At 41.4% G+C, this 27,379-nt stretch overlaps 1 protein-coding gene across 1 annotated transcript; it reads right to left on the reverse strand.

Annotated features, from left to right (window-relative positions):
• On the reverse strand, positions 1-27,379 carry MAL2 (mal, T cell differentiation protein 2). Its single transcript, XM_056110883.1, has 4 exons — positions 27,178-27,379; positions 9,420-9,590; positions 5,789-5,947; positions 1-2,548 (listed from the first exon to the last, which is right to left on the reverse strand). The coding sequence occupies exons 1-4, from the start codon at positions 27,301-27,303 to the stop codon at positions 2,477-2,479; spliced, it is 528 nt and encodes a 175-aa protein (XP_055966858.1). The 5' UTR covers positions 27,304-27,379; the 3' UTR covers positions 1-2,476.

Genomic DNA, 27,379 nt, shown 5'->3' on the forward strand with positions numbered 1-27,379 from the left:
AAGATTATCAAATGAATACTTTATTAGAGTTATAACACTTATAAAATAAAATTCTTTTCATCATGGAGTTACCAGATTCTAAAACCACCCAAGACGTTGTCATCTTTACAGCTGAGATATATAAATTCTTATATGCCAGTATTTTTGTTCAAGTGCTTTGTCACTCAGCTTACAAATCTAAAATGCAATTAATTTACAAATCTAAGCATATTCACAGTTAGATGAGTTTTAGACTTGGTTCTTAATTATCTAGAAGCAATTCATTTACAAAAGTGCCACCAAAGCATTTCCATGAAATCATTTAACGTAACGGCAGCAGGTACAGACCTGTTATACCTTGGAAACAAAAATAGAATCTCACAATTAAATCTAGCAGACTATGTAATTCCAGGTAGAGCAGATTAACTATATATCCTTATGGCACATTTATGACTTTGTAATATACAATTTTTAATACAAGTTCAAATGTGTGGTCTTGAGCTAGGAAAACCCAGGAAGTGGAATGTTTATAGAAAAGACATGATATGTGCATAAAGTCATAAAACTTATTTCCTTCAGCCACATATTGAAACGTGTTTTCTCTTTAGATTCTCAAAACTAAACTCTAACAAAGTTCTTTCTAGGAGATTATTATACCAACAGCAGTTGATTACTGAACACAGACCATACTACTCATTCATGATTGTTCTATGTTCCAGAAAATCTAGCAGTCCTATGTATACACGGTAGGCTTTAGGCAATGTTTCCGCTAAAAAGAAAAGGGTTGAAAGAACAGAGCATTCAAAAGCCGTCTTTTCCCAAAGGCAGCAATCTGGAGCAAGAGATAGCCAGTGGAGTGGGAGCTGGGAATTCCTTACTTCACTGTGGTGAGAAGTAGTGAGGGGGAGTTCTAACTTATTCCCTTCTTTCAAGCCATACTGGCACTTGTCCACAACTAAGATCTTACAGGTGGCTTAAAATACTTTCTCCTTTTAAACTGTGCTAGTCATCCAGAGGCTGCGTCTTTTGTTTTTGACGGCTGTTGTTTTAAAAGTGACTTTGTGCTGTCACCAATGCAAAAAGAATACGTGTGGATGGGTTACTATAAAAAAAAAAAACACAACTTTAAGATAGAATTACTACTATATTCAAATTTAACAAAAAATAATAAAAAACAATTAAAATTTAAAACTTATTTTAGAGCTCTAGATTTGGAAAAGCTTTACATAACCACACACAATATTCATATATTCATGCACAGGGCAAACAGCTATATTTTAAAGCATGACTAAATTCAAAGTATGATGTAAGTGGAGAGATACCAGCGCTGGGTAATGGTCTCTGGGGAATCTCCATGTGAAGGATGTGAAGTGGGAGTTTTGCTCACTCCTTAGGAGACCTGAATTTGGTCAGGCTATAAGGGATCACATCATAAATTACACTTTCTTATAACCACATTTCATGATTGAAATAGCTTGAGAAACTATATGCCCCTTATTACTTGAGGAATGATAAGCCTGTTCAAGGTATTTGATAATTAACAAAAAGGCATTGTGATTATTGCATTATGATACAACTCTGAGCCTCATCTAATAAACTTTAGCTCAGAAAAAAAAGTTTAATAAAATGCAGAACATAAAACTAAATACCACAGGCCAGCAAACTATAATTTGAAGCATACAGGCCAAATCCAACCTTCTGTCTGTTTTTTTTTATAAAGTTTTATTGGAATAAAGCCACACACTCATTTATGCATTGTCTACAGCCACTTTCATGTAGAAACATCAGTGGGAAAAAGCTGCAACATAGGCTGTACAGGCCTGTGAAAGCTAAAATATTTATAAAATATTATATCTCCAGACCTCTAAAGAAAATGACTATTAATCCCTGTTTCATATTCAAAACTAAAGTTTAGTGGTAAACCTATTTGGAATATTGTTTTGAGATACTTAGTTAAACTTCAAGGTTCACTAAATTTCCAGGTTTAAGCTTCTGGGCACCTAGACAAAAGAGAGACCCCTTTTCCATGAATATTATCTGTTCATTGTACGGATATAAAGGGAAATTTTCTTTGAAAAAGGGAACATGTAAAAATAATGGCTATATATATATAATATAATTAATATTATAATAAAATTAAAACTCCACCCAGGAAATAAGACTAGGCTTGTACTTAAGATTCTCTTTCAAACTGAGTAACTTATTTTTGAAATATTCTTATATCTGGACAAAATGGCATTTAAATAATCAGACTACAATATAAGTAGACAAATGAAACCAACACCTGGACAATGCCTTTTTTTCTTTCTTTTTGGTTTTTGGGCCACACCTGGCAAAGCTCTGGGGTTACCCTGGCTCTGCACTCAGGAACTATACCTGGCAGTGCTCAGGGGATCATACGGGAGGCCAGGGATCAACCCAGGTCTGCCACATGAAAGGCAAATGCCCTACCCACTGTACGATTTCTCCAGCCTAGACAGTGAGCTACTAAGGAGTGTTACGGTCGCCATCTTCGTAAGGCCAGACCCAAACTGCAACCATAACAGGCTGTCGTCACGAAGGCAAAAATCTAAGGAAAAGGAAACAAAAATTCACATCAGATTTATAAAAGTGAGCTTAATGAAACACACATCCTAAGTTATATTTATTTGAAGGTAGACGGATCTGCCTTAAAGAAACTTCAACACGCAGGAAAATGCTTCTGTGAATCTTTATAAATATGGCTTTTACCACTATTTTTTCTTTTCACATCAGTTCTCTTTCTTGAAACATTCTAGCCCTTAAAAATATGCTCACTTGGGGAGAACATCATGTTGGACATCTGCTCACAAACTAGGCAGGCCCATGTGTTAAATATTTAGAAAACCTCAAGTCCCATGTAAGGCTATCAGCGTATTTTTCAAGAAGAAAATTTCTACTGGCTAGAATGGAGTATGACATGAAGTATGCAGAGAGTTGAGCTAAAAAACCCCAACCAAGAATATTCATTCAGATTTAAAGGGGGAACACAGTGCTTTTAAGACAAGCAACAGTTAAAGGAATTAATGATCATGAGTTCATCTGAAAAGATTTCTGTGAAAGAAAAAGAATCTCACCTTGAAGTAGCAAAATATCCAAGAAATGTGGGTGAGGAGGGAAGCAATAATAATCTTTTTCTTTGTTAAAAAATAAAATCCTTTTCTTTGTTAGAAAAGGATTATTAGGTGGTGGGGTGACAGTATTCGATCAGTCAGGTATTTCTTAGTTTGTTCATGTTGGGAAGACTCATTGAGCTATTTACTTAACAATCTGCGAACTTTCCCATATGTTATACTTCAATTAAAATGAACTTCAAAGACAAAACCAAAAACAAGAACTCTTCATGAAGTGTCTATTCATACAGAGGCATCACAGTGGAAAATGCAACTCTCCTCAGAACTAGAGATTGTATCAAACAATTTCTGTGACAACAGAAAACGATTTTTAAAACAGCACAAGGAGAACCCACAGATACAAATCATTAGTTTTGTGTGGTAAATGGTCCTCAGGCCTTCATTCACCTCAGAATTCTTATCTCTAGTTTTCAAATGAGGATTTCTTGAGGACCCCCTATGTGCACATTTGAATATTTGATCCATGTAAATACATAGCTAATACTGTCCTCACTCTTTGGGGATTTGCGGTCCATAAAGAGGCAAAGCAATAAAATACAATAAAACATCATTTAGTGAATGAATCCTTTACTAGCAATCTCCAGTCTAAGAAGGACTACCAGGCTCACCTGTGACATTTGCACAGTTCAGTTAACATCCTGCTGTTTCTCCTGACCCATTTCCTCTGGATACACTGCTAATTTAGATATTCTTTGCTGAGTTGCAAATGATTGCGTCTGATAGTATTGACAAGACATGTTCCTCTCTCTCAGATATATGGGAATAAAATGACTCACTATAATGTGACAAATCAATAACTTATATTTATTTTAAAAACTCAGGAGCAAAAGATTTACTTCTACTGCAGCAGATAGATAAAATGCAACTTGATGTAGAACTTTATCAGGCAGTGCTATTGAAGCCAGCTTCACTGAGTTCATGAGCTAAAGAGGCCAACCACAATAGAGAAATGAAACAGAATCAAGGAAGCATTAATGTGAAATCACAAAAATGTTCTTTGTTTTGTTTTCTGGTGATGGGGGTGAAATCCAGGGCATGACACACACAAGGCAAGTGATCTATCACTAAGTTATATCCTTGGCCCAATCAGTGACATCTACTGCCTCTCATCAAGGATTTGAGCACCCGCTATTCTTGTGAAAGTGGGATCTTAGGGTAGCTATAAATATATCATTTTGGGATTACTTAATGGCCCCATGAAAGGTTATAAGAATCTAGCCTCTGCCCTTGAAAAGAAGGGAACAGAAGTAGCAATGGAAAATCCAGGGGGAGCATTGACTAATGAAAAAGACACTTGATAGAAAAACGTTAATTCTGGTCCTTGAACTTTTCTTTGGAAAGTTGTTAAAATCCATGGTTTTCAACTAATCTCTGGTTCACAAGTCTTCTGTGAAATACTTCTGAGAAAATGAGTAGAGGAGCGACCTTATGTGAAGGGAGAGCTTCCTTCGCACCCCAGCAATGGACTCTGCTTGTACCTTCTACAGGCTTTGAACTGTAAGAGTTCATCAAGAAAAAGCAATTTCATTTCTTATTTAAGACCATATAAAATGAACTGACTTATATGACTGATGACTTTCCAAATCAGAGCCAGGTGAACTTCATGCTGCAATCCCACCTTCAGCCTAATTCACCATAGACAATGGTGTCAACAAATCATAACAGACACTTGGGACATTCAGAAGGGCAGGTTTGGGGTCATTTCTCTGCTACCCTTCAAAACCCACACTCTACACCTGTTCTGTCCCTGTCCAAGGGGTCAGCATGTCACATGTAGCAATTAAAATTTGAGCTTAAAATTAATACTTCAGTTCTTTACTTGTTCCTTTAATAAGCTGCAGTTCAATGGCTTAATAATTAAATGAGGCTAATCCCCCCTCATTGGAGAACAATATAATTTTTAAGGTTCTTTTGGGGTAACACAGTTCCAGAAAGGCTTGAATGGCTATATGGTGAGTACACTGAACTGTTCATATGTTATTTGTATTTAATAGTAATATGTAAGATTACTACTTGCCATGTAAACATAAAATATAAAGAATTCAAACTTGATACCTTGAAAAGTACCTAAATAAATCCAAAATATTATTTCGTCAAACTACAAATGTCAATACAAGACTACAAACTCACTCAAGTGAACTAACACATTTGATAAATATTTTTCAGCACCTTTCCCCGTAGAATGCATTTCACCTGGATATCATCCAGTATAATGGCTGGGACATTCTCCTTCCGAACGCATGCCCTTTCCCCAATGGCAGGTACCAAACCTCATTCAGTCTCTCCCCAATAATCAATGAGCTACTTGCCACATGAAAAAGGAGAAACAGAAAAAGCTTGATGATAACCAATTGTCCCTTCCCATGTCTGAAGTCATAAAAAGCCACACAATTCTTTTTCACAGAGCGGACTTAGTTCTACGAGGTGAACCATTACTACTGCCTGACTAGAATCTGTCATGAACTTCAAACTCCTGGTGCTTTATTTCCATCATCGAGAGCACCACGGGTAATAACAGCACTTCACTCACAAGAGTGATACTGTAAGTTAAAGCTAGTGGCTGTTATTAAAGAAAACTAATGCTGCCTGTGGAGTTTCCCTGAGGCTTTGGAAGGGCAATGGAGGGCACTGGTCATCTGTGCTCATCAGACACTTACTGTGGCGGCTACATTTATGTTATACTGGTTGTCATCCAGGAGTGGCGTCTCAGCCAAGGTTGCATTGCAACCCCGAATATTGCGCAGGGATGTGGCTGCTGCTTCCAGTAAGAAAGCTCCGAAGTAAAAGACAAACACTATAAAGTGGTAAACAAAATCCTGAAAGCAGAAGGAAAGGAAAGACATCGTCAATGAAAATGAAGCTTGACCTTCGTTTAAAAATGACACTGAAGTTTGGGAAGCTGAGGACATTTAATGAAAAAATCTTCAACTACATTCACCATTTGTTTGAGCTGCTTTAGTAAAGCCAAGCTCTTTGATTCCAAATAAAGTCAAGTCAAGGCATTCACTGCAGCGGGCATAGCAGCAAACCCTCTGATAGAGTGAATTTTAAAATGATCTATTTCCCCTCCTCTTCTGCTCACTCTTTTCTTCTAGTGGATGGTGGCTTGTACAGTTGGTTGCAGGGCACAGGTCGCAAACAATAGTGCTGCTTAGAGCCTATGTGGCAGCTGGGGCAGTGCCAGAGATAAAACTCTCAACCTCAGGCCTACCACTACACTATAACCGAGCCATATCCCGAGGGCCCTGGTGATTTCCTACTTGCTGTCTTCAGTGCAAAGACATGATTCAAGCTTAAAGTGCCACCAAGCGCCATATTAACACAAATAAAATACAGGCTGTTCTCAACTTTCAACTAAAAAGACACTAGAATAATTATATCTTGTTTGGGGGAATGTTTTTATTTTTAAATTTTGTTTCTGTTTTTGGCACATGATAATGCGGACCAGAAGCACTCACGATGGAAAACCAAATAGAGAAAATAACAGGCAAGTCAACCTTTGTGACCCACTATCCCCTAACTGGATTATGTGCACATGAGCAGAGCAGGGTGGTGGTGGGAGAAGGATGCCTTGCAAATGCCTGGGAGCAGCAGCTCCCCACTGCTACCGCTCACCAAGCCCCTGCTTTTGCTGAAGCAGGTATCTCTTGCTTAAAGTCAAATAAGATGGCATTATTTTCTTCTCCTCATCCACCACCAAAAAATAAAATATTCAAAAAAACAATTTTCAAAGTCAAAACTTAATAGCACAGCGGTAGGGCGTTTACCTTGCACGCAGCCAATATGGCTGACCCGAGTTCGATTCCTCTGTGCCTCTCGGAAAGCCTGGCAAGTTACCGAGGGTATCGAGCCCGCACGGCAGAGCCTGGCAAGCTCCCCGTGATGTATTCGATATGCCAAACACAGTAACATCAATTCTTACAATGGAGACGTTACTGGGCCTGCTCGAGCAAATCGATGAACAACAGGAGAACTATGACTATGACTATGTCTTTATTCCTGAATTAGGAAGGAGCACATTTTTAGCACTTATTCTGTTATTACACTTTATATTTTTATTTCATTATACTAATGCTGGAAGGTTTAGGATAACACTAAAGATTTCATGAATGTTAATTCACTTTCATAATCCAATAAAGGTGAGACTAGTCAATTTTGACAATCAGTATCTTTAGAAAATAAATTATTTTTCAAGTGCAGTCTTGTTTCCTTTATGCCTGGAATACAGAAGACATTAATCTATTATCACAGGGAGAAACAATTATTTTTCAGCAATTAATGTCTAACAATTCAGGGTGCAGTAATTAAGAGTTGCTACCATCTGGTGATAACTGCATGATATGCATGGCTCAAAAATTTTCTGGCTAAGAGTACACAAGACATATTACAAAACCTCTCTAAAGCAGTGGCATTATTAATGACTGAGTGTGCAGGAAGTTCGAGAGAAACAGGAGATTCCATTACAAAAGCCAACATTCCAGTAAACTCCTTGAAGGCAAGCATAGGTTCTTTGAAAGTAAGACTATACAGAAGCCATCAGCTTCCTTTCTGCTGTGTGTTGCTTTTTCATTTTTTCCTCAAGTGAAAGTGGCTATTTTGACTAAAAAAACAAACCCTCAGGATAATCTTTGCAGGTGATTTATGGGAGAGACTGTTAGACTTTTCATTTTACTTGCCCCATTTTTAGCATGATTTAATTGAAATAAATGTTTTCTATTGTCTGAATATCAGATAGAATACTATGATTTAAGAAGAAATGGCAAATGGGGCACTTACTACATCAATAAGGAAATTAATGATTGGACTTCATAACAAAGATAACAATATAAGCCAAGAAGAAAAAAAATGGTATGGACATACATCTAGTAAAGCCATGAATGGTATTTAAAAAGTGCTTAACCATTAGGCACGAATGTCAACCAATTATAAAAAAACTGAATGCTGCAGGATTTTGGAGACTCAACTTTTCCAGGTATTAACCCTTTAGTTAGTGGGCTATTGGGGGTTCAGAAAAGCCCTAAATTCAGGGCCAATGTGATAGGTATTACCACACTTGGGCAAAGATAGAAGGATAGGGCAATGGCTTTCCTATCAACTAGTTCCAAGAAAACAGTAGTAGACCTCAAGTGACAACAACTAGCAAAATGTCATCCTTGAGTCTGATATTTAAAGAGCTCAGTCACTTTAACTACTCTATTCACATATTATTTGAATTTTGGGGGAAAGTCAGACATTTAGAAAAAATAGATCATGCATATACTTGACTCTAATCATCATAGTCTTTATTTTCACAGTACACAATAGCTTTTCATACAAGAGCATTGTCTAAGAAATGAACATGCCTTAATTACGTATATTGTACTGCTAAAAAATATAATGCTGACCATCATCTGGGCTGTTAGAAAAATATTGCCATTATTCCAGGCACTGTTGCCACAAATCTTCAAGTTGTAAAACTCGTATCTTGTACACTTTCAGCCAGAAATATTTTTGAGTCACATATATCATGGAGATATCACCAGATGGTAGCAATTTTTAACTGCTGTGTTTTAGAACTGTTTATCTTCAGACACAGTAAAAAGAGGCTTGCAGGTACTTGAAAGGATATGCAATACATAAAGCCCAACTAAAGGTCTGACTTAAATTTCTAACCATCAAAATGTGATCATAAAGTATGGCAGCTTATTCATGGATTCCATTAGAGCATTATTCACCATGGATTAGAATTCATATCCCACTGGTCCATCCAGGGAATGAATAACAATTGCAGAAAAGAGGCTCTCAATAATGCCTGGGAAAAGTCCTGATGTCATCATCTTAAAAAAAACTGAGTTGATTGTAAATTCATTTTCTTAAAATTTAGAAATTCTTAAATATCTCTTTTCCTAAGCCTTTGGAGAACATGCTACATAGCACCACATTTTCTGCAAAGCATACATCTGTATTTAAATATATAAAACAGAAGTCAAGAAGATTTTCATGATACATGTCACAGCATTTATCCTCCAAAGGCACTTCTATTCCAAAGGTCAGTGACAAAGCTCACTTGTCCCATGAAAAAGGTCTTTAGCGAAAGGTCCTCTGGCTCCGAAAGGAATTAGAAAGATCAAAGGTTAACCCCATTCTATGAACATGGAAATTGTACAGACTAAATCCCTGCTGTCCACCAAGGCAGTTGTAGACAACCTATGGGCTGACCTCTTCTTTCCCACTGGAAGCAAGAGAGACACAGAATCAGACCTTGCAGGAACAGATAAGGTTCCTCAAGCTGATTTTCAGGTCCCTTACCAGGAAGTTCCAGTTGGCATCAATCTGAGTCACCATGCCGGAGAGGAATACGCCCAGGAAGAGAAGGGAGAAGACGAATGCTGTCACGGACACGAACATCACCCATCCTTGCAGCAGAGGTAGAGGGACGTTGGAGGAGGCCACCAGGATCCAGACAAGGCCCCCAAACAGCTGAAAGGAAGAAAGTCACAGGGTCACGGGCTTGTGCATTAGAAGCAGGTGTGCTAGCCTGCTCCTTCTCGGCACTTTCCTTGCCCTGCCGGCCCCTGCACACCTTCCTGTTAGCTACCTGCTGCCACGCTTGGCTGCTTCTCTATTACCCAGATGCCAGTCCTGCAGGTGGAAGGCTTGGGCTTCTCCCTGCAGACTCACCTCACTGGGCCTTGTTTCGGCGACTGGCTTTGGGTCCTGCTTCTCTCTCAGTCCCCAAATGTGCCCAGAATTCTCCTATCATATAAAAAACCCCTCCTTTAAGTCCTGCTGCCTAAGCACTGCCTCTCTCTGGGGGGCATTTTCCCTTTGCAAACCCATCTGTGCTTGCTCTCCACTACTCTCCTCACTGACACTCTTCAAACCATCTGAGCCTAGCTTCTATGCTCACTCTTGCCAGAGTTGGTTAGAGCTGCAACCTTCTAACTTCCACATTTAATGGGAACATTGCAGTTCTACTGACTTATTTATAGGTGTGGTTTTTTTCAGTGGGAGGTGAGAGTTTGGTCTACATCTGGGAATATTTGGGGGGTACTCCTGGCTCTGTGAATGAAAGGTTGCTCTTAGTGGTACTGACAGAACCATATGATGTTGGGAATTGAAACAGTGTTGGCTGCATGTAAGGCAAGCGTCTTAGTCCTTATGCTATTTATCTAGCCCATAAATGTGAGATTGCTGTCTATTTGGTTTATTCAGTCACCCATCACTTAATGATGGTAAACAAATATGAGATATTGGCCTCAACAGTCTAGACCACATAGCCTAGGCAATAATAGGTGTACTATCAAGCTCTGTGTAAGTTCATTCCATGATGCTTATACAACAGAACTGTCTCAAAATGCATTTCTCAGAATGCACGACTGTATATTCAATACATAACTATGTATGTGATCATTTTTTCTCTTCTCCATTTTTAGGAAAGAAAATGACAACCTTTGAAATTGTATACAGATTAATGTTTTGCAGCTCTCTGCTTACAATATTAACAAGGTCTACCAAGTCATGGGCATAGGTACTTAAGATGCTCATGGCTCTAATATGCCATAAACACTGGGTGCATAATAAGTGCTGTGCTGGGGTGGGGGGGGGGATGGGGAACAAGCTACACTGGGTATCCACCATCACAGAATTCAGTCTTTTATAAGAAAAAGACAATTCAGCATGCACCTACAAAGCCACTTTGTACATGTGACAATTAGGTAAAAATACGGGTGCTGCACAGAGAGCTCAGATTCCTGATATGAAAGGACAGGAAATGTCCCTGGAAGTAGGAAGGGGTGTTGTCAGGAGGATGACAGGCTGTTCCGCATTCCACAGCAGAGGGTGGGTGCTGAGATGTTTGCTGGGAGCCCAGTGGAAGCCTGGCAGAGCAGCGGGGGTTTGCAAGGACCCTGCCAGCAGGGGCAGAGGGAGGCAGAGCAGAAGGTCCTGAGGTCAGGGTGAGGAGTGCAGGGGCCTGCTGGACTAGGGGCCAGAGGGGTGTGATCTATGTTGAGAAGCCGCTCTCTGGCAAGACTGTGAGCAATCTGGAGAGGAGAAGATGGAGGACGGGGGGTGAGAGACTGTTACAGGAACACTCTGTTCCAAGATTCTGAGGAGAGACAATTCAGAAGTAGCTGGGATGGTGACTGAGCAAATAAAGATGGGGCAGAAAAAAGAAGAGATACAGAAAGTGGTCAGGTGTCTGGCTTGGGGAGCTAGTAGTGAAGGAGTGAATACAAGAGGAATGGTGAGAGGCTGAAAGGGCTTTTTGTTGGAGGGGGTGGGTGGGGTAGGTGGGAAGGTGAGGTCACACCCGCGATGCTCAGAGTTGACTACTGATTCTGCGCTAAGGGATCATTCCTGGTAGAACTAAGGGGGACCATATGTGATGCTGGGGATGAAACCTGGGTGAGCTGCCTGCAAGGCAAGTGTCCTACCTGCAGTCCTATGGTGCCAGCCCAAGCAGATATGGCTCCAACCCCCGACTAATCTTCGCAGAGTCCTCCATGTCATCACCAAGGCATTCAAGGGCCCTGGTCTTGGGCTAGGCATTCCAGCCTTGGCCGTCTTAATTCTTCATGCATGTCTCTTGCCACTAAGCCCTTTCTTTTTTTTAAATAGGAGACAAACACACAGTCCAGAGACAAAGTCTTTCACCCTGAATGGTCCAGCAGGTGGACCAATTGCCATCCCCATTGACCCTACCCTGTCCCTACCATGCCACTCCAGTGAAAGTGAGAAATTTCCACTCCTGATTGCTCTTGAAGTTCAGCATCCAGATGAGTGCTGTCCCATGCTCCAGGACCCTTTCTTTCCCAGCGGCTGGCTCCCAACTGGGGATGTTAGCTCTGTGCCATACCTTAGTGCATCCAAATTCCTCAATCTGAGCTCTGAGGCATTCACACAGCATTTTTTTAAATGTCTCTCCAGCCACAGCAATTTGATTATTCTACGAACCAAACATTTCCTCACCACCCAGCCCCCGAAGACACCTGTGGGGACAAGCTCCACCAAACGCATGCAGAGACTTGAAACATTTACTGCAGGTCACCAAATCATGTTACTTCAGTTTGTTTAGTAATATCGTTGATGAAAAGACAATGTTCAGTCCTCTTTGGGCCTCTCTGTGTGGGAGTTTAACACTCTTCTTATGTCTGGCTAGGGTTTCTCGAGGGACTCCAGTTCCCAAAGATGTGCAGGTTAGCTTCCTGGGTGTATGTGGGCGCCACAGGGTGATCTGTGAGTGCATTGTGGCCTGGAAGGGTGCCCTGTTCAGGGCCAGGCACAAACTGATCAGGTACCCTGATCTCACAGGCGAGCCTAGGGCTCATCACTGCCTGGAACCAGTGCAAGCAGGTTGGGAGGTCCACACATATAAATCATGTGTCACATTAGAAGCATTTGGGGCTCCCGCTGCAGTCAGAAGTCTGATGATGGTTTTGCAACTAGAAATTTGCTGCAGGGACTTAGTTCCTGTTTATATAGATTTGTTTAGGGAGAAACTGGCATTGAGATACATCATTCACTCAAGACTGCAGTTGCCATGAACTGACTTGGAGGATTTTCTGTTGGCATATGGAAAGTGCTCACCAATTTACTTAAGTCAAGAAACTCCTAGTGGCCCCATGAGAACACATGGTGCTCCAAATAGTAAAGCCCGATCATCTGTCTCTTGCTTCATAATTATCTAGAGGACAACCAAATTGCACAAGTTACTGAAACTTAAAAACATAGGTTTTTAATTCAAGTTGCTAAAGGGGCCTAGGCATACAAGTCATTGATACTTTGAAAACCATTTTTGAAAGTCTGCTTAATTATCATTTGTTCAATGATAACTAAAGTATCAGTCTAATAAAAGTATAGTCGTCATAGCTGTAGGTCAAATCCCACCTTCAAAAATTCATAATCAACCTAGAAAGTCTTATGAAATAAATATAAGTAATGAATATTAAATGCATATTAAAATGTTAATCACTAACTTTATTAGTGGACATGTTAAAAATAACCTTCCCAGCAAAAATCTCTACTCTTTTATACTATTTACTGTTATTGACTGTATTAAGGTTTTCAAATCTTTTCTTTTTTTCCCTGTTTTTTTTGTAGATTTTCTCACTCTCATACTCCATATAATCTCATTACTCTACTACTAAAAAGTAAATACCATTGGAGGCAGAAATGATGTTACGATAAAAAGTTTACTTGCACATGACCGATCTGGGTTCAGTCCCCAGCAACCCAGTGTCCCAACCCCTGCCAGGAGTGATCCTTAAGCATGGAGACAAGAATAAATCCTGAGAACTGTGAGGTGTGACCCCCAAAAGAAAAAGGAATATAGGTCATTGCATATCTGTAAATTCAGCAGTCATTTATCTAGGTGTAAGATACCTAGGTGTAGTATAAAGGGCAATAAAGAACAATTGGTGACTATTTTTGAGGGCAAAGGCAGACTTGATTAAATAAGTATAATTATATGCCATAGTGATTATGATAAATTGATATCTATAAGAGATAATCCCCTGAAATTAACGTAACACTTAATAAACTGAGTGGACCTCAAACAGGTGGGCGTCAAATCAACTGCCAGGTACTGTAGGAGAATTTCAAAAGAAGTATGGGGGAGGGCAACTTCCTGTCTCCCAAAGCTCCAAATAAGGGAGAGACAGACTCCATTATAACAAATTCAAGAGCAGATTGTGGCGTGTTCTATAAAAAGAGCTCAGTACAGCGAGCTGAGAGACTGGGAACGGGGAGGAGAATGAGAAGGATCTAGAGAGGTAGGCAGAGCTAAAGCAGGTTTTCAAGGCCAAGCAAGCAGAGCTTTGGCAGGATATGAACATGAGATAGTATAGATTAACCATTCCTGTTATATTCAAAATTATAGCCCTTCTAACACCTCCCAGGTTTAGAAAGGGAACTGAGTGCTTCTGTGAGAGAACAGAGCTCCCTCCCCATTGCAGGAATATGTAGTATGCGAAGAGGGAGAGGGAGAAAGGAAGGTAGATGTATGGCCCTAACACTCCATAGTCGTGCCCACGCCCATGTGCGCACACGCGTGCGCACACACACACACACACACACACACACACACACAGACCACCACCACCACCACCACTACCACCACCACTACCACCACCAACACCACCACCACCACCACCACCACCACCACCGCCACCACCATCCTTGTCTGTTTAACCCAGAACTAAGTAGGTTAACTAACTATTGTGTTTTGCTCACAATAACAGCAAAACACGGAAACACGGGATGGGCCAGAAAGCATTATCAACTCACTACAGACTGCACCCTCCCTCTTCATTCTGGTTGTTGGAGGTACTAGGGCCTCAACACTTTCACTGCATCCTTATTTCATAATTTCCTTCAGCCAGAAGCTATCTTTGCCTTCAAACATGGATCCCCAACAATTGAGCTTTGAATAATTTGACTGTGAATGCTCCGAAGATTCTGGGTGATCCTGACTGAGCTCAGGGTATTTATGTACCAGTTGCACTAGGGTTTAGATTCCCACCATGTCTGGCAGAGACAAAGGTCTCCTGCAAAAAGCCTTCATTTTACACAAGAAAAGCAGGGTGCAAACATGGTTAAAACCTGAGGGAGAACAGTTGACACAGTATCATAGCAACTGTGGAGCCGACACACTGTAGATAAGGGTACTCGCCCGCATTCTCATCTTGGATGTGGAATGTACATTCTCACTCACCTGTCCTCATTGGCCTCACTACTTGCTGACATCCCCCAAACACTTGGAAATAACATAAAATACTCCACGCACCACTCTAAACTTTTTTCTTTCAGGAACAAAGGTAGAGCACATAGCTATGAATTTCACACTTTAACAGAAAGATGGCAGGTCACACTTGGAGAGAAAGCAAAGGCAAAAACTCCTCTCAAGAGTTCTTGAAGGCTTCGCAGTGACTCCATAATTCCTAGATTTCTGAATTTAAAGTCGAGGGACTCAGAACACACCTACATTCTGAGTTGCTATTATTAAATTGCTCTATGTTTTTAAATCCATGTAACTCCTTGGCGGCTCAGCATATATTATTTGCTTTAGTTTGACACCTGCAAGCTAGAGGGCAGGTATCTGACTGAGACCTATGCATAGTAATACTGTGGGAGTCAAAGAGATCTTACAGGAGGCAGGGCACTTGGCTTGTATGCAACAAACCCTGGTTTACATATGGTCCCCTGAGTACCAACTGGTTCTGAGCCCAGAACTTGGAATAGCTCCTGAGCACTAATGGTTGTGACCCCCAAAAGAGAAAAGAAAAGAAACATTTGAAAGTATTGGGGGTCACAACCAATAGTGCTCAGGAGCTATTCCTAGTTTATGTCACAGTAAACTGAACCCTCTGAGTTGGGATGATAACATGTTTTTGCTAGAAACTGTGGATGACAAAACATAAAACCCATGGGGAAAAACTTGGTATTGAGCAAAGAGCCAGTCTTGCAATTCTGCCTGCCTGGATCACATCTCAACTTGTCTCCTATTTGGATAGTGATCTTATTGTCCCCAAATAACTTACTTCAAAAATATTGTTGTGTTCCCCAAAAACCCCTTTAACTGTTACTTATTCCCCAATAGTCTGGTTTAAACATACCCTCTGGCATCTTAGCTAATGATTTTCAGACCAATTTGATACCATGATCTTAGAGAGTGTACTCCTGTTATTGTAAACAGGCAACTCCTACCTTGACCTATTTTTACTCAAAGTTTGGAATGAGAACAGGGAAATGAAAGTAAGGAAAGTGAAACTGAAGGTATAAAGACTGGCTCTATGGCCCCTAAGGAGAAACATTTCATTACTTAAGGTATTCAGTATATAACTTATACTTCTCTTTCTAATTTTGCTATTTATATATGGGGCATTTTATCATTTTGAGGCATGAGAATGGAGAAAACCAGCAAAGTTAGAGAAAAACAACTGTTCCCAACTCTGGCTTTATAGAGTTAGTTTTACTAAGACACTGAAGCTAAAGAGAAAAACAAATATTAAGTAGCATTGATCAAACTCCTACATTGCAAGTACTGTTCTAAGGGGTTTTATATTTACCAATTAAATTCTTACAAATACTGAGAAACAATTATTTGTATTCTTCCCAGTTTAGCAATTAGTCCACAGAGGTATAGAAACCTCAGTCACTTGCCCTAAGTTACAGTTAACAGATCTCTGACTGGGAGTTTGAATTTTATGATTGCCAGAGCTTGGTGGCCCACATGGTACTGTTCACTTCAGAGAAAGGTTTCTAGCCATGTGCAAGTCATCTTCTTAGGAGTGAGTGAATTTGGGAGATTTTTTAAAATGGTATCAAATGGACAGATAAGTATCTGTGCATTTTTCACTTAAATTTTTAAAAATTAAAAACATAGAAAAATTATTGAACCACATGAGATACAGTTACAAAGCTTTCATGATAAAAGTTTCAGTCATAGTTTTCCAACACCCAACCCTCCACCAGTGTACATTTCCCACTACTAATGTCGTGATATCCCTCCCGCCACCCCACCCTCACAGTAGGCCTCTAAGTCAGGCACTTCTCTCTCTCTCTCACTCTCTCTCTCACTCTTTTTCCCTCCCCCTCTCTCTTCCTCCTCCTACCTCCCTCCCTCCCTCCCTCCCTCCCTCCCTTTCTCCCTCCCTCTCTCCCTCTCCTTTTGGACATTATGATTTGCATTACAGAAGTATCTGTTCATTTTTCTGAGGGCGTACTTAATCACTTTCATCTGAACTACAAAGAGATTTGTGACCCCACAAAAATTTAGAATACCTCATCTACCTGACAATGACTCCTGTTTTCATGGATTTGGCTTATTGGGACCCAGAAATAAATACATGATTGAAGGAGGGTTTATTATGTTCAGACTACTTGTAGCAAACAGATTACCAAAATAAACCACATGACTTGCACTGTAGTACTGTCCTCCTGTAGTTCATTGATTTGCTCAAGCGGCCACCAGTAACACCTCCATTGTGAGACTTGTTGTACTGTTTTTGGCATATCAAATACACCACAGGGAGCTTGCCAGGCTCTCCAAGAGGGACAGAGGAATCGGACCCGGGGAGACCACTTGCAAGGCAAACACCCTACCTGCTGTACTATTGCTCCAGCCACATGAATTGCATTTCAAAAAAATATTTTGTTGGTTTTTGGGTCACACCTGAAGAAGTTCAGGGGTTACTCCTGGCTCTCCACTCAGGAATTATTTCTGGTGCTCAGCGGACCCAATGATGCCAGGGATCGAACCCAGGTTGGCTGCATGTAAGGCAAGAGCCTTATCTGATGTACTATTGCTCTGGCTTCTTAAAAAATATTTTTTAACTGAGAACATAAAGTCAAGAGATACAAAAGCTATTAGAGGTGCTTACCAGGCAGCCCATAAAAGTGCACATTGACTCACAATTTAAAAGTAGTACTATCAAACAATGAGGAGAAGAGATAAACAGAAACTGTCTCAAAAAACAAATACATATGGCCAAAGGCACATGAAAAAAATGCTCTATGTTACTAATCATTAGGGACATGCACATCAAAACAACAATGAGCTATCACCTCACACTACAGACTAGCACACATCAAAAAGAACAAGAATAACCAGTGGATGAAGAAAGAAAGGGACTCTCATCATTGCTGGTGGGAATGCCGACTGGGCCAATCTTTTTGGAAAACAATATGGATATTCCTCAAAAAAACTAGAAATTAAGCTCCCATACAACCTAACAATATCACTCTTGGAAATATAACCTAGGGGTCCCAAAACACTATGCAGAAAAGCCATCTGCACTCTAATGTTCATTACAGCACTATTGGCAATTGCCACAATCTAGAAATAACCTATGTGCCTGAGAGCAGATGACTAGATAAAGAAACTATGGTACATCTACACGATGGAATACTACTCAGCTGTGAGGAGAAATGAAGGCATGAAATTTGCTTATACATGAATGGGCATGGAGAGTATCAGGCTGAGTGAAATGAGTCAGAGGGAGACAGAGAATGATCAAACTCATTTGCGGACTGTAAGAAAAAAAATCATGAGCCTAATACTGAAGGACAGGACAAATGAAAGCCAGAAGGACCGGTCCATGGTTGAAAATTTGCCATAACTTTTGGGGAGGGCAGTTAGGACAGAGAAGGGACCATTTTGACAATGATAACTGGCAATAATCACTCTAGATTAGGACTGAGTGCTGAAAGGAGGTAAAGTGATATACATGACAACCGTTCTAACCATATTGCAAAGCACAGTATCTAAAGTTGAAGAGAAAAGAGAAAGAGGTGGTGACTCTCATAGAAGCAGGCTGTGAGGTGGTGTTGCTGGAAGGAACCTGGGGACATTGGTGCCAGGAAACCTACACTGGTAAAGGGATGGGAGTTGAAACACTGTACCCAATCATGAACAACTTTGTAACTATGTATCTGCAGCTCTCCAGGCCTACACTTCTGTCTCATAAACCATTAACTAGTGCCCTGTTGGATAATTATCTCCCAATTCGAAGTCTTCCAGGAAGAACTCCCTAGGTGTATCCCATGCCAAAGTATGCCTACAAGTCACTGACTGGTATGATCATGCTTTCCTTTGATCATGCTTTCCAACAATAAAAACTATGTATTCAAATCCCTATTTTACTTGTGAGGTCAGCATTGATGACACTGACTTAAAATATCACCATAATCTGAGTCCAGGATGTTGATTTCTCAAAAGATGCTCAACTGCCTTTTTCTTGAAAACAATGGAAAAACAACCAGTGTGCAAAGATGAATCTCACCTCAGAAGTACAGCCTGAGATGCTAGGAACACAATGATGCTTGGAGTTTAGCTCGTGCCTGGTACATGGTGGGTGTTCAAAAATAGGCAAGAGGCTAGAGAGGCAGGAACATGTACTTCTCAATTTCCAAGTTATTATTGGCAACGCCTACCACCTGGTTCTCAGAAGTAAGGGAGAAAGTTATGGAGAAGCTGGTACATTTTGCCAGATTAGTTGATGATACCCATTTCTTTGGACCCTCCAGATTTGTTTTGTTTACCTCTTGTGTTTTTGTTTCTCAGTACCTTTTTTGTTTAGTTTTTAATAAAGATTTTAAAGGTAAGATTTTTTAAAGTCTTAATGGCATCATTTAGTAGATATTCTCCATTTATACTTTCTTTTAAATGTACATTTTCTCAAAGATATGCTATTTTATCATGTTTAAATGAAAACTTTTATCATTCTTATCCTGAGTTGTTTTATGTACCCTGAGGAAGTTTGACTAACTTATATTTTTTTACCTTAGATTTCTCTAATTCATTTGAAAGTCTATACATTATATATTAAAAAAAACCTTCTGATTCTGTGAAAATTTTAGGATATTTCAGTTGGGACTTGGTTTTACTTATTTGCTCTTAAAGTGTTTGATGTAAAATTAACCCTGACTGCTAATTCATCAGTGCAATATTATGTCTGTTCTTGTTTTTTTTATGAAATATTTTGTTGTCTTTTACTATAGAACTAAATTTTTTCATTCTGTAAGATAACAGATATATGTACCATTTTAAGGGTTTATGATTATAGTGTAGTAAAATAAGGTTTGGATGAGCTTCTATCCTGTTTCATTTATTAATTTTACTTGGGGAATTTTTTTCCCTTCTTTGCTATTGGGCTCACCCTACAGTGGTCTGGGGCGAATCCCAGGTCTCTCCCAGTGATGCTAGTTAGGCAGTCCTTGGTGTGCCCTGGCTTTTTCATGCAGAGCTTTAGCACTGAGCTATACCAAGCTATACCAAGAGAATGGATTCTAAGCTATACAATCTGTTGCTTCTATTTTTTGTTTGTTTTGGGATCACACCCAGAGTTGCTCAGGGACTCAGTGGCTTTCTTCTGGTTCTGCCCTCAGGAAACACTCCTGGATGGGGCACAGGGAACCATATGGAGTATCTGGAATTGAACCTGTTAAATACCCTGCTCACTGTACTATCATACCAGGCCCAATATTGTCCCTTCTTTGAACTCTTTTACTTATACAGATATTTTCTATATATTTTATATATAAAGTATAAGATCGTAAAATCATAAAACAATGTGCAAATATATAATAATTGACATTAATATGGTGTAATATCTAATTATAATATATGTTAATAAGATTTAACCATATTTATGGGCTGGAGTGATAGCATAGCAGTAGGGCATTTACCTTGTGTTCGGCCGGCCTGGCTGAGCCGAGCCAGGTTTGATTCTTCTGCCCCTCTCAGAGAGCCTGGCAAGCTACCGAGAGTATCTCGCCCACATGGAAAAGCCTGGCAAGCTACCTGTGACGTATTAGATATGCCAGACACAGTAATAATAAGTTTCACAATGGAGATGTTACTGGGCCTGCTAGAGCAAATCGATGAACAACTGGAGGACAGTGCTTACAGTGCTACAGTGCTACCTCTTTTGTTACAATGATCTCTGGAACTTTTAACAAAGGCAACACTATCCCTATTCTCTCTTGCTCTTCTCCACCAATTCTCATGAAGCCTTCACCATGCAGCCTTACACTCAAACTTGAACTGAATTAACCCTAGAATAGAGCCAAATCATAGTTGTAAGTTAGCAGGCAAGGCGTGTGTGTGTGTGTGTGTGTGTGTGTGTGTGTGTGTGTGTGTGTGTGTGTGAATGCACAGAAAAGGAAAACAAGGCAAGTTCTGGGTAGCAATGACAAATAACATGTATAGAAGCAGCTTACGTATAAAATATACCAATGCTAAAACCCTTTTAGTTTTTCTGATTCACATTTGAAAACTTAGAAATATATTTAAGGAAGCTATGAAAAATTATACTTTTGTCCTCATCCAATTCAAACTTTCATCTTAGTTTCTTAAATAGCTGATGCCAATCCTAATGGAAAGCCCTCATTAACAAGTCATAGGAAAGGCATATATCCTGCCCTCCCCTCCTTTAATTCTTACTTATAGTTCTATCTGATTTTTATTATTTGCTTATTTTATGGCAGGGAGGTGTTGGCGAACACACCTGTCACTGCTCAGGGCTTCCTCCAGGGCTTCCTCCTGCTCTGTGCTCAGAGATGATTTGTTGGGTGTTTGGGGGACCACAAGTAGTGCTGGGAATCAAATACAATTTCCATGGATTCTTAAAACCCTATTTTCACATTTTCAGGTCACTAGATATCGTCTAGGTTAAGAGTATTTACACATGCCAATGGAAGGGAGCATATCACTTTTCTTTTTTTTTTTTCCCCTAATCTCTCTCCTTCTGAAAACTATTATCAGAGAATATCCTATAAGGTGACTATGAACAGACATGGACTCTTTCATATAAAATAGGACACAGGAAATTCACGCCAAACTGTAAATTCCTGGAGAAGTAAACACTTTCAAGAGCTCAGCAAGACTTGAGAGCCTCACTCTAAGCTGCCTTTCTCCCTCCTACTGACCAGCCGGTTCCTGCGGACTTTTCACACACTGTTCAATTTGTCCTGCACAACAACCCAAGTTGTGTCTGTTAGACCTGCCTGTGTGAGCAGCGGGCTGGTTCTGGTTGTCCTTTGTCATTAAAGTCCTTTTTAGACAAACATATCCATGCAGATAGGCCATGGCTCCTGCTGCCAGGCATGCCATTTAAACTGGGTTCCATAAAACAAATCTCTCTCTCTCTGACCTTCTGCATTGTAGCTCAAGGTCAAGGTTTTCCAAAACCTGGTCTGAAGTTTTTCCGTATTTCAGATCTTCATATTTCTTATAAGCTGCTAGTAAGGGCATAAGACTGCTGAAAATAATTGTTGGCAGGGACATTGGTTTATTTTCTCTTATAAAGTTTCAAAGATTCTTTTCACAGGGGTGGAGATTTTTTAATCCCAAGGCAAAGGGGAAAAAAAATCTTACTTATGGAATTAAAACCTCTTTAGAAAAAGAAAATATCCCTGGGTAACCTCCCTTCACCATCGAAAACATACAATGTCCTTCTGAAACTCAAACCATTGTTCGGGATGAAAAATTTCTTTCTGGGATGGTGAGGTTTGGGCCACACCTGGTGGTAGTACTCAAAGGCCCCTCCTGCTGGCTCTTGTCCCCGGGCTAGCTGCAAGCAAGACAAGTGTCATAATCCCTATTGTTCTGGCCACCTGAACACTCATGGTTTTGTCTATCTAAAATTGAAATTTGGGCTGAGTACCCTGAAATCCCACCCATGGTTTTAATGGCGTGACTGACTACCCATGCCTCCACCAAGGCCCTTCCCTCCCCACCAGCCTTCCACTAGCTTGTGTTTTTCTGGCCCAATGCCTCTGAGTTGCTTTCATGGTTAAGTTTGGTATATTATCATTTCAAGGTCATGTTCAACTTTACATATTCAGTGGTCCTCCTAAGCCTCAGTCCTATTCTTTGCCTCTTTCCTTTCCTGGATTTCAGCTCTCTGTCATCCCCTCCAAGCTCCTCCTTTATCCCCGTCTCTTCTATCTCTGTTTCATAACTGAACTTCACTACTCAAAGATTCCTAAAGCACAAGTCTGATCAAGTTTATTCCTGTCCTCCAGCGGCTCCCTAGCACAGATAATTCCTATGCCTTGGCTTTTCACCTCAGAAAAATTTAAAAAAAAAACCCCATAAACCTGTTTTTATTTCTTCCTCTATCATTCAACAAGTCATATGTATATTTTTTTTTCCCAAAAGAAAGTAGTAAAGAAAACTAAACTAACAATTTCCAGACCTTCATACCCAGTTAGTTCTTTCTTTTCTCTGGGATCTGTATAGATCCTTTTTCCCACCTGAATTCTCTTTCTCATTTTTTCTGTCTACTGGATGTCCATGCATCAAGCAGGGCCAAACCCAAATATCACCAATCTATTACAGCTGTGTGTGCTGGCTACTGGTAAGTTTAGCTGAGTCTGAAAAGTAAGAGACTACCCACTTAGCTATTTAAGAGTGGAACACACCTATCTTCAGCCAGATGTACTCTACTGTTTTCCCAAGGCACTTTTTATAGGCCAATTTTATCACCCCAAACACAGCGAGCTAATACTTTGACTTCATACTTCACTGTACAAGAATTTCTTTTAAGGGCAGTAAGTATGTTAATTATTCGACTCCCTGAGCAAAAAAAAAAAAAAAAAAAAAAAAAAGAATACCTTATGCATGGCCAGTTTTCAATTATTTCTTAAAGAAGTAAAAATTTTTGTGGTACCCTAAACACTGCAATTATAACCATGTACTTAAGAACTCTAGAATAACATCCCAAAAGAGAAATGAAAATATCTCAGGGAATATACTCGTCCAAATGCTGAAATTGTGAAACACACTGAATTCAATAACGACCTTTATTCTTGTTCATGTTTTATGCCCATTTTTTTCTCCCTGAATATTTTACATGGTAAGTTCACTAAGGACAGAGATTTGAAATTTCTGTCAGCTCCAATAATTCATTCCAGTAGCATAGGTATTCCTGTGATATTTGTCCCTTACCTATCATTCACTTTCTGAACTTATATTTTTCTTCTATGAATGGGCATCATTTGATGGCATATTCTTTCAACTAGTTTATATCTTTTTCTAATGAGGAGAAGCTGAAACTTCTTTGTTCCATTACAGAGCCTTGACTAAAATAAGTAATCAATAAATACTTGATGAAAGATTTTGGAGACATTAATCAGGACACAAGGAGAGATTTTGAAAATGATTCTGAAAGAGATGTTTAATACTATAAACTGAAAACCTTCTTGCAAAGATATACCTCCTTGCAACCCTTCATGACAGGTATGCACTGATAATTCTAGAAGAGTCTGCAAACTGAGGACAGACAACTAAGGTGAGTGAGTAGTTGAACACACCTGTCTCACCATACATGTGAGGTTGCAAAATTCTCCACCTGTGAACCACTTTACCTGAAACTATCAGTTTGGCAATGTCTGGTTGTTTTTTATTGTTGTTGTTTGTTGTTTTTGTTGTTGTTTTGTTTTGGGTCTCACCTAGCACTGCTCAGGGTTATTCCTATCTCTGCACTCAGGAATCACTTGGAGGATCATATGGGATGCCAGGAACAAATCTGGTCAGCCACATGCAAGGCAAGCACCTCCCCGCACCCTGCCACTGTACTATTTATCTGGCCCCACTGTTTGTATTTTTAATTATCCTGCCAATAAGTGGCTTATATTTGAGAGATTATGAGTAGGTAATAGGAATGAAATGATCTGGGCAAAGTTATTGGATGATGTTTCAACCAATAGCTTCATTTGCTTAGTCCACTACAGATTGCTGAATTTCTGTCAGATGCAATTCTCATGTGCTAAGTTTTGGAAGGCAGGATCTTGAAGATAAATCAGTAAGACAAAGTGATTCGAGTAGGAGGTCAAAATGAAGGAGTCTGAGATATAATAATGAGTCGCCAGAGAGGAGAGTGCCTAGAGCTTAGAATTGTTCCTGGCAAATTTTCACATTTCATTCACAGGGTGAGGAATTTCTGATAAGGGCCAAGGGAGACTGAACACTTTAAAGGAATCAAAAACATTTGACAAAAGGTGCTTCAGAAGTTTGCACTCAGCTACCATCTATGTATCCATGCACCAGCTGAACTCTAGAGGAACGGATATCAAGGCAGTAGCCTTTGGTATAATATACCAAGGTATAATATAGCAAGGTATAATATCCAATCTAAGTTGAACTGAAGTATGCAGTCCAAATGGCCCTGACTATGACAAGGATGCAGTCATGAGGCTGACTAACATGCTCTCTTGCCTTTCTCAGGTCACTAAGTCCCTGGAATATCTTGGAAATTTTATTTGGAGGAAAGGGCCTTTAGGATAGTGGGAAGGAAAGCTGATATTCAAGTAAAGGAAAATAAGGTCAAATGTAGGAAGTCTAAGGTCTAAATGTAGGAAGACGCGTGGCCTTAAACTGTGACAAGAAAACTGCACATGCTTTCAGAACTGCTGCTCAACAAGAGTTATCGTTGTGTTTGGGGGATAAGGAATCCAAAGAAACGAGATACAAGCAACCGAATGGCCACTTCTGTGAGTCTGAGATCTCATTGAGAAGGGGGAGTGGCAGACATTCTAGCAAATTCCAAAAGAATTCAAGTTTGCACGAGAGGGCTGTCCTGTCGACAAGGCTGGCGGCACCTTCCTCTGGCACTGTGTACATTAGAACCTCCAGGGAGCTGTTTGAAAAAATCCAAAATGTCTTCGGGCACTCCCCCAGAGATTCAGATTTAATTAGCCTATGCTGGCAACCGTATTTTTCAAAGCTGCCCAAGTAATTAAGAACGAGCAAGAGTTGAGAACTACCAGGAGAGCTAAGAGATATGAAGGTGGGGGAGAGGTGAGACAATAAATCACCTTTCAGGTTTAAAACAGATTCTGTTCTTAAATACAGAATTCGTGTTTAAGAAAGTGTGCCCTGACCACAGTTGGTTCCTGTGATGGTATGTGATGGCACAGGGGATAACACACACATACATGCACCACACTGCTCAACCCACTGAGATATATAAGCATAAGAACATACTTAAATATTAGAAAACAAAACAGAATCTGAAGATCTGGTTTAAAAATGAACCTCCAGTGTGGCTTGGGAGAAGGCAACGGCAGGTACTGGAGGCTGGAAAATGAACTTTTTGACATGGTCATCGGGAAAATTGTAACGAGGACACAGAAGAAACTTCTGAAAGAACTAAGCTAGTAACCCGGTAAAAGGAGTTTGGGGTACATGGCGGGAACGTGGCCCAAGTCCCTATAACATCTTTCTTCTCGGCTCCTTTCCTGTCTCCCTCCCAGGGCTCCACCAGTGCCATCCTATCCCGGTCACGGGGTTACCTGCACCTCCTGGGAGCCTTCAGATGCTCCTGCGCTGGGCGCAGGCTCCACTCGGCTGGCCTCTTCTCCTCCCGATCTGATTACTGATGGCTCAGCCTGCCACTCGCCTGTCTCCTTTTCCAGATTCCAATCTGAGCTAAACTTAATTTAGGGTGCCTGAGCCTTCGAACCTGATAGGGCAGAAAATCAATGCTCCCGAGGTGTTCCAGTCCCACCGGCCACAAAAGTGAAACCGAAGCACCCCAAATCCAGGTTATGCAAACTCCAAAGGAGGGGGTGAGGGGGGAGAGACATGAAAACCCCAAAGCGAGCAAACAAATCCAGCCTGCAGGAAAGGCCCTGCTTTCGCGAACATTTTGCCCTGTATTTGCCATTCTCGGGGCATGATGCAAGCGCTGGTTGCCCAATTTGTATTTGCACACTCCCGCCCCCCACCTCTCTGATCCACAACGAGCCCTTAAAGTTTCTAAGCTCCCCAAATTCCCTTTGCAAAAAAGTTCCTTCTCGAGTCAGAGGAGGGTTCCAGGAGAAGCCAGGTGACCTCACCTTCACCTGGGCCCAACAAAGTGTGGCGTGAAGGGGAAGGTGTGCCACGGCCTAGGCGGGATAGGAAAGGGAAATGGACAAAGGCGGGCAGAGGAACTTGCCAGCCGCGTTTGTACCTTTCCCTCACCGGTCTCGTTCTCACGCCCACTGGCCCTGACTATGCCAAGGGCAGGGTGCACACTCCACCTTTCCCCCTTCCCTCTCTCCTGAGCCCATTTAGTTTCCGCCATCCAAAGAGCACCCGCAAAAAAATGCCAAGGACGGGGAGGAGGGGCGGGATGCTATTCCTCCTGGTACCCCACCGCCCCGCACCCCGCATCCCTTAGACCCATCGCGGCGGCGTCCCGGGCACTCTCGGCGACACCTCTGCAACAACCGACAAAATGGCAGGTCAGCAACAGGAGAGGCCGAGAGCGCCTGCTCGGGTTCTCCCCAAAGGTGCTCCCAGTCTCCCGGCCGCGCCGTCGGGGGTCTCGAACGCCGCCCCCGAGTCTCCAGAGCCTGGGCTCCAAATCTCCCATCCCGGGCCACGGCGGGGCCGCCTGCGCGCGCCTGTGGCCGGCGGCCTGGAGCAGGTGTCCGCGTAACAGGTGCCAGCGAGAGGGCCCGGGCGGCCGGGAGGGGCGCGGGGACTGGAGCGGCCTGGGGGTCCCCGCAATCGAGCGGCCGGGGGGTGGGGGGCGGGCGGGGGAGGGGGCGATGGTGGGGCCGTTGCACTCACAATCTCCAGGCACACGAAGGCCCCCGAGTAGGTCCGCAGGATGTCGGAGCCGGCGGGCAGGGTGACCCGGGGCGCGGGAAAGGACACGGCGGGGTTCGGGGGCGGCGGGACTCCGCCGGCCGACATGCTGCCGCTCCTGCGTCTCGGCGCGCCGCCGCCGCCCTCCGCCGCCGCCTCCTCCTCCTCCTCCTCTTCCTCCTCC

Source organism: Sorex fumeus, unplaced genomic scaffold (genome assembly GCF_029834395.1).
Source record: "Sorex fumeus unplaced genomic scaffold, SorFum_2.1 ptg000002l, whole genome shotgun sequence".
Taxonomy (NCBI): domain Eukaryota; kingdom Metazoa; phylum Chordata; class Mammalia; order Eulipotyphla; family Soricidae; genus Sorex; species Sorex fumeus.

Bases quoted from the DNA above. Each gene is read 5' to 3' on its own strand.
- MAL2 (XM_056110883.1), bottom strand. From the start codon at position 27,303: ATGTCGGCCGGCGGAGTCCCGCCGCCCCCGAACCCCGCCGTGTCCTTT. The intron at 9,591-27,177 runs GTGAGTGCAACG...TCTTCCTTTCAG, and splicing joins CCTTCGTGTGCCTGGAGATT to CTGTTTGGGGGCCTTGTCTG. The intron at 5,948-9,419 runs GTAAGGGACCTG...TTCTGCTTTCAG, and splicing joins ATGCCAACTGGAACTTCCTG to GATTTTGTTTACCACTTTAT.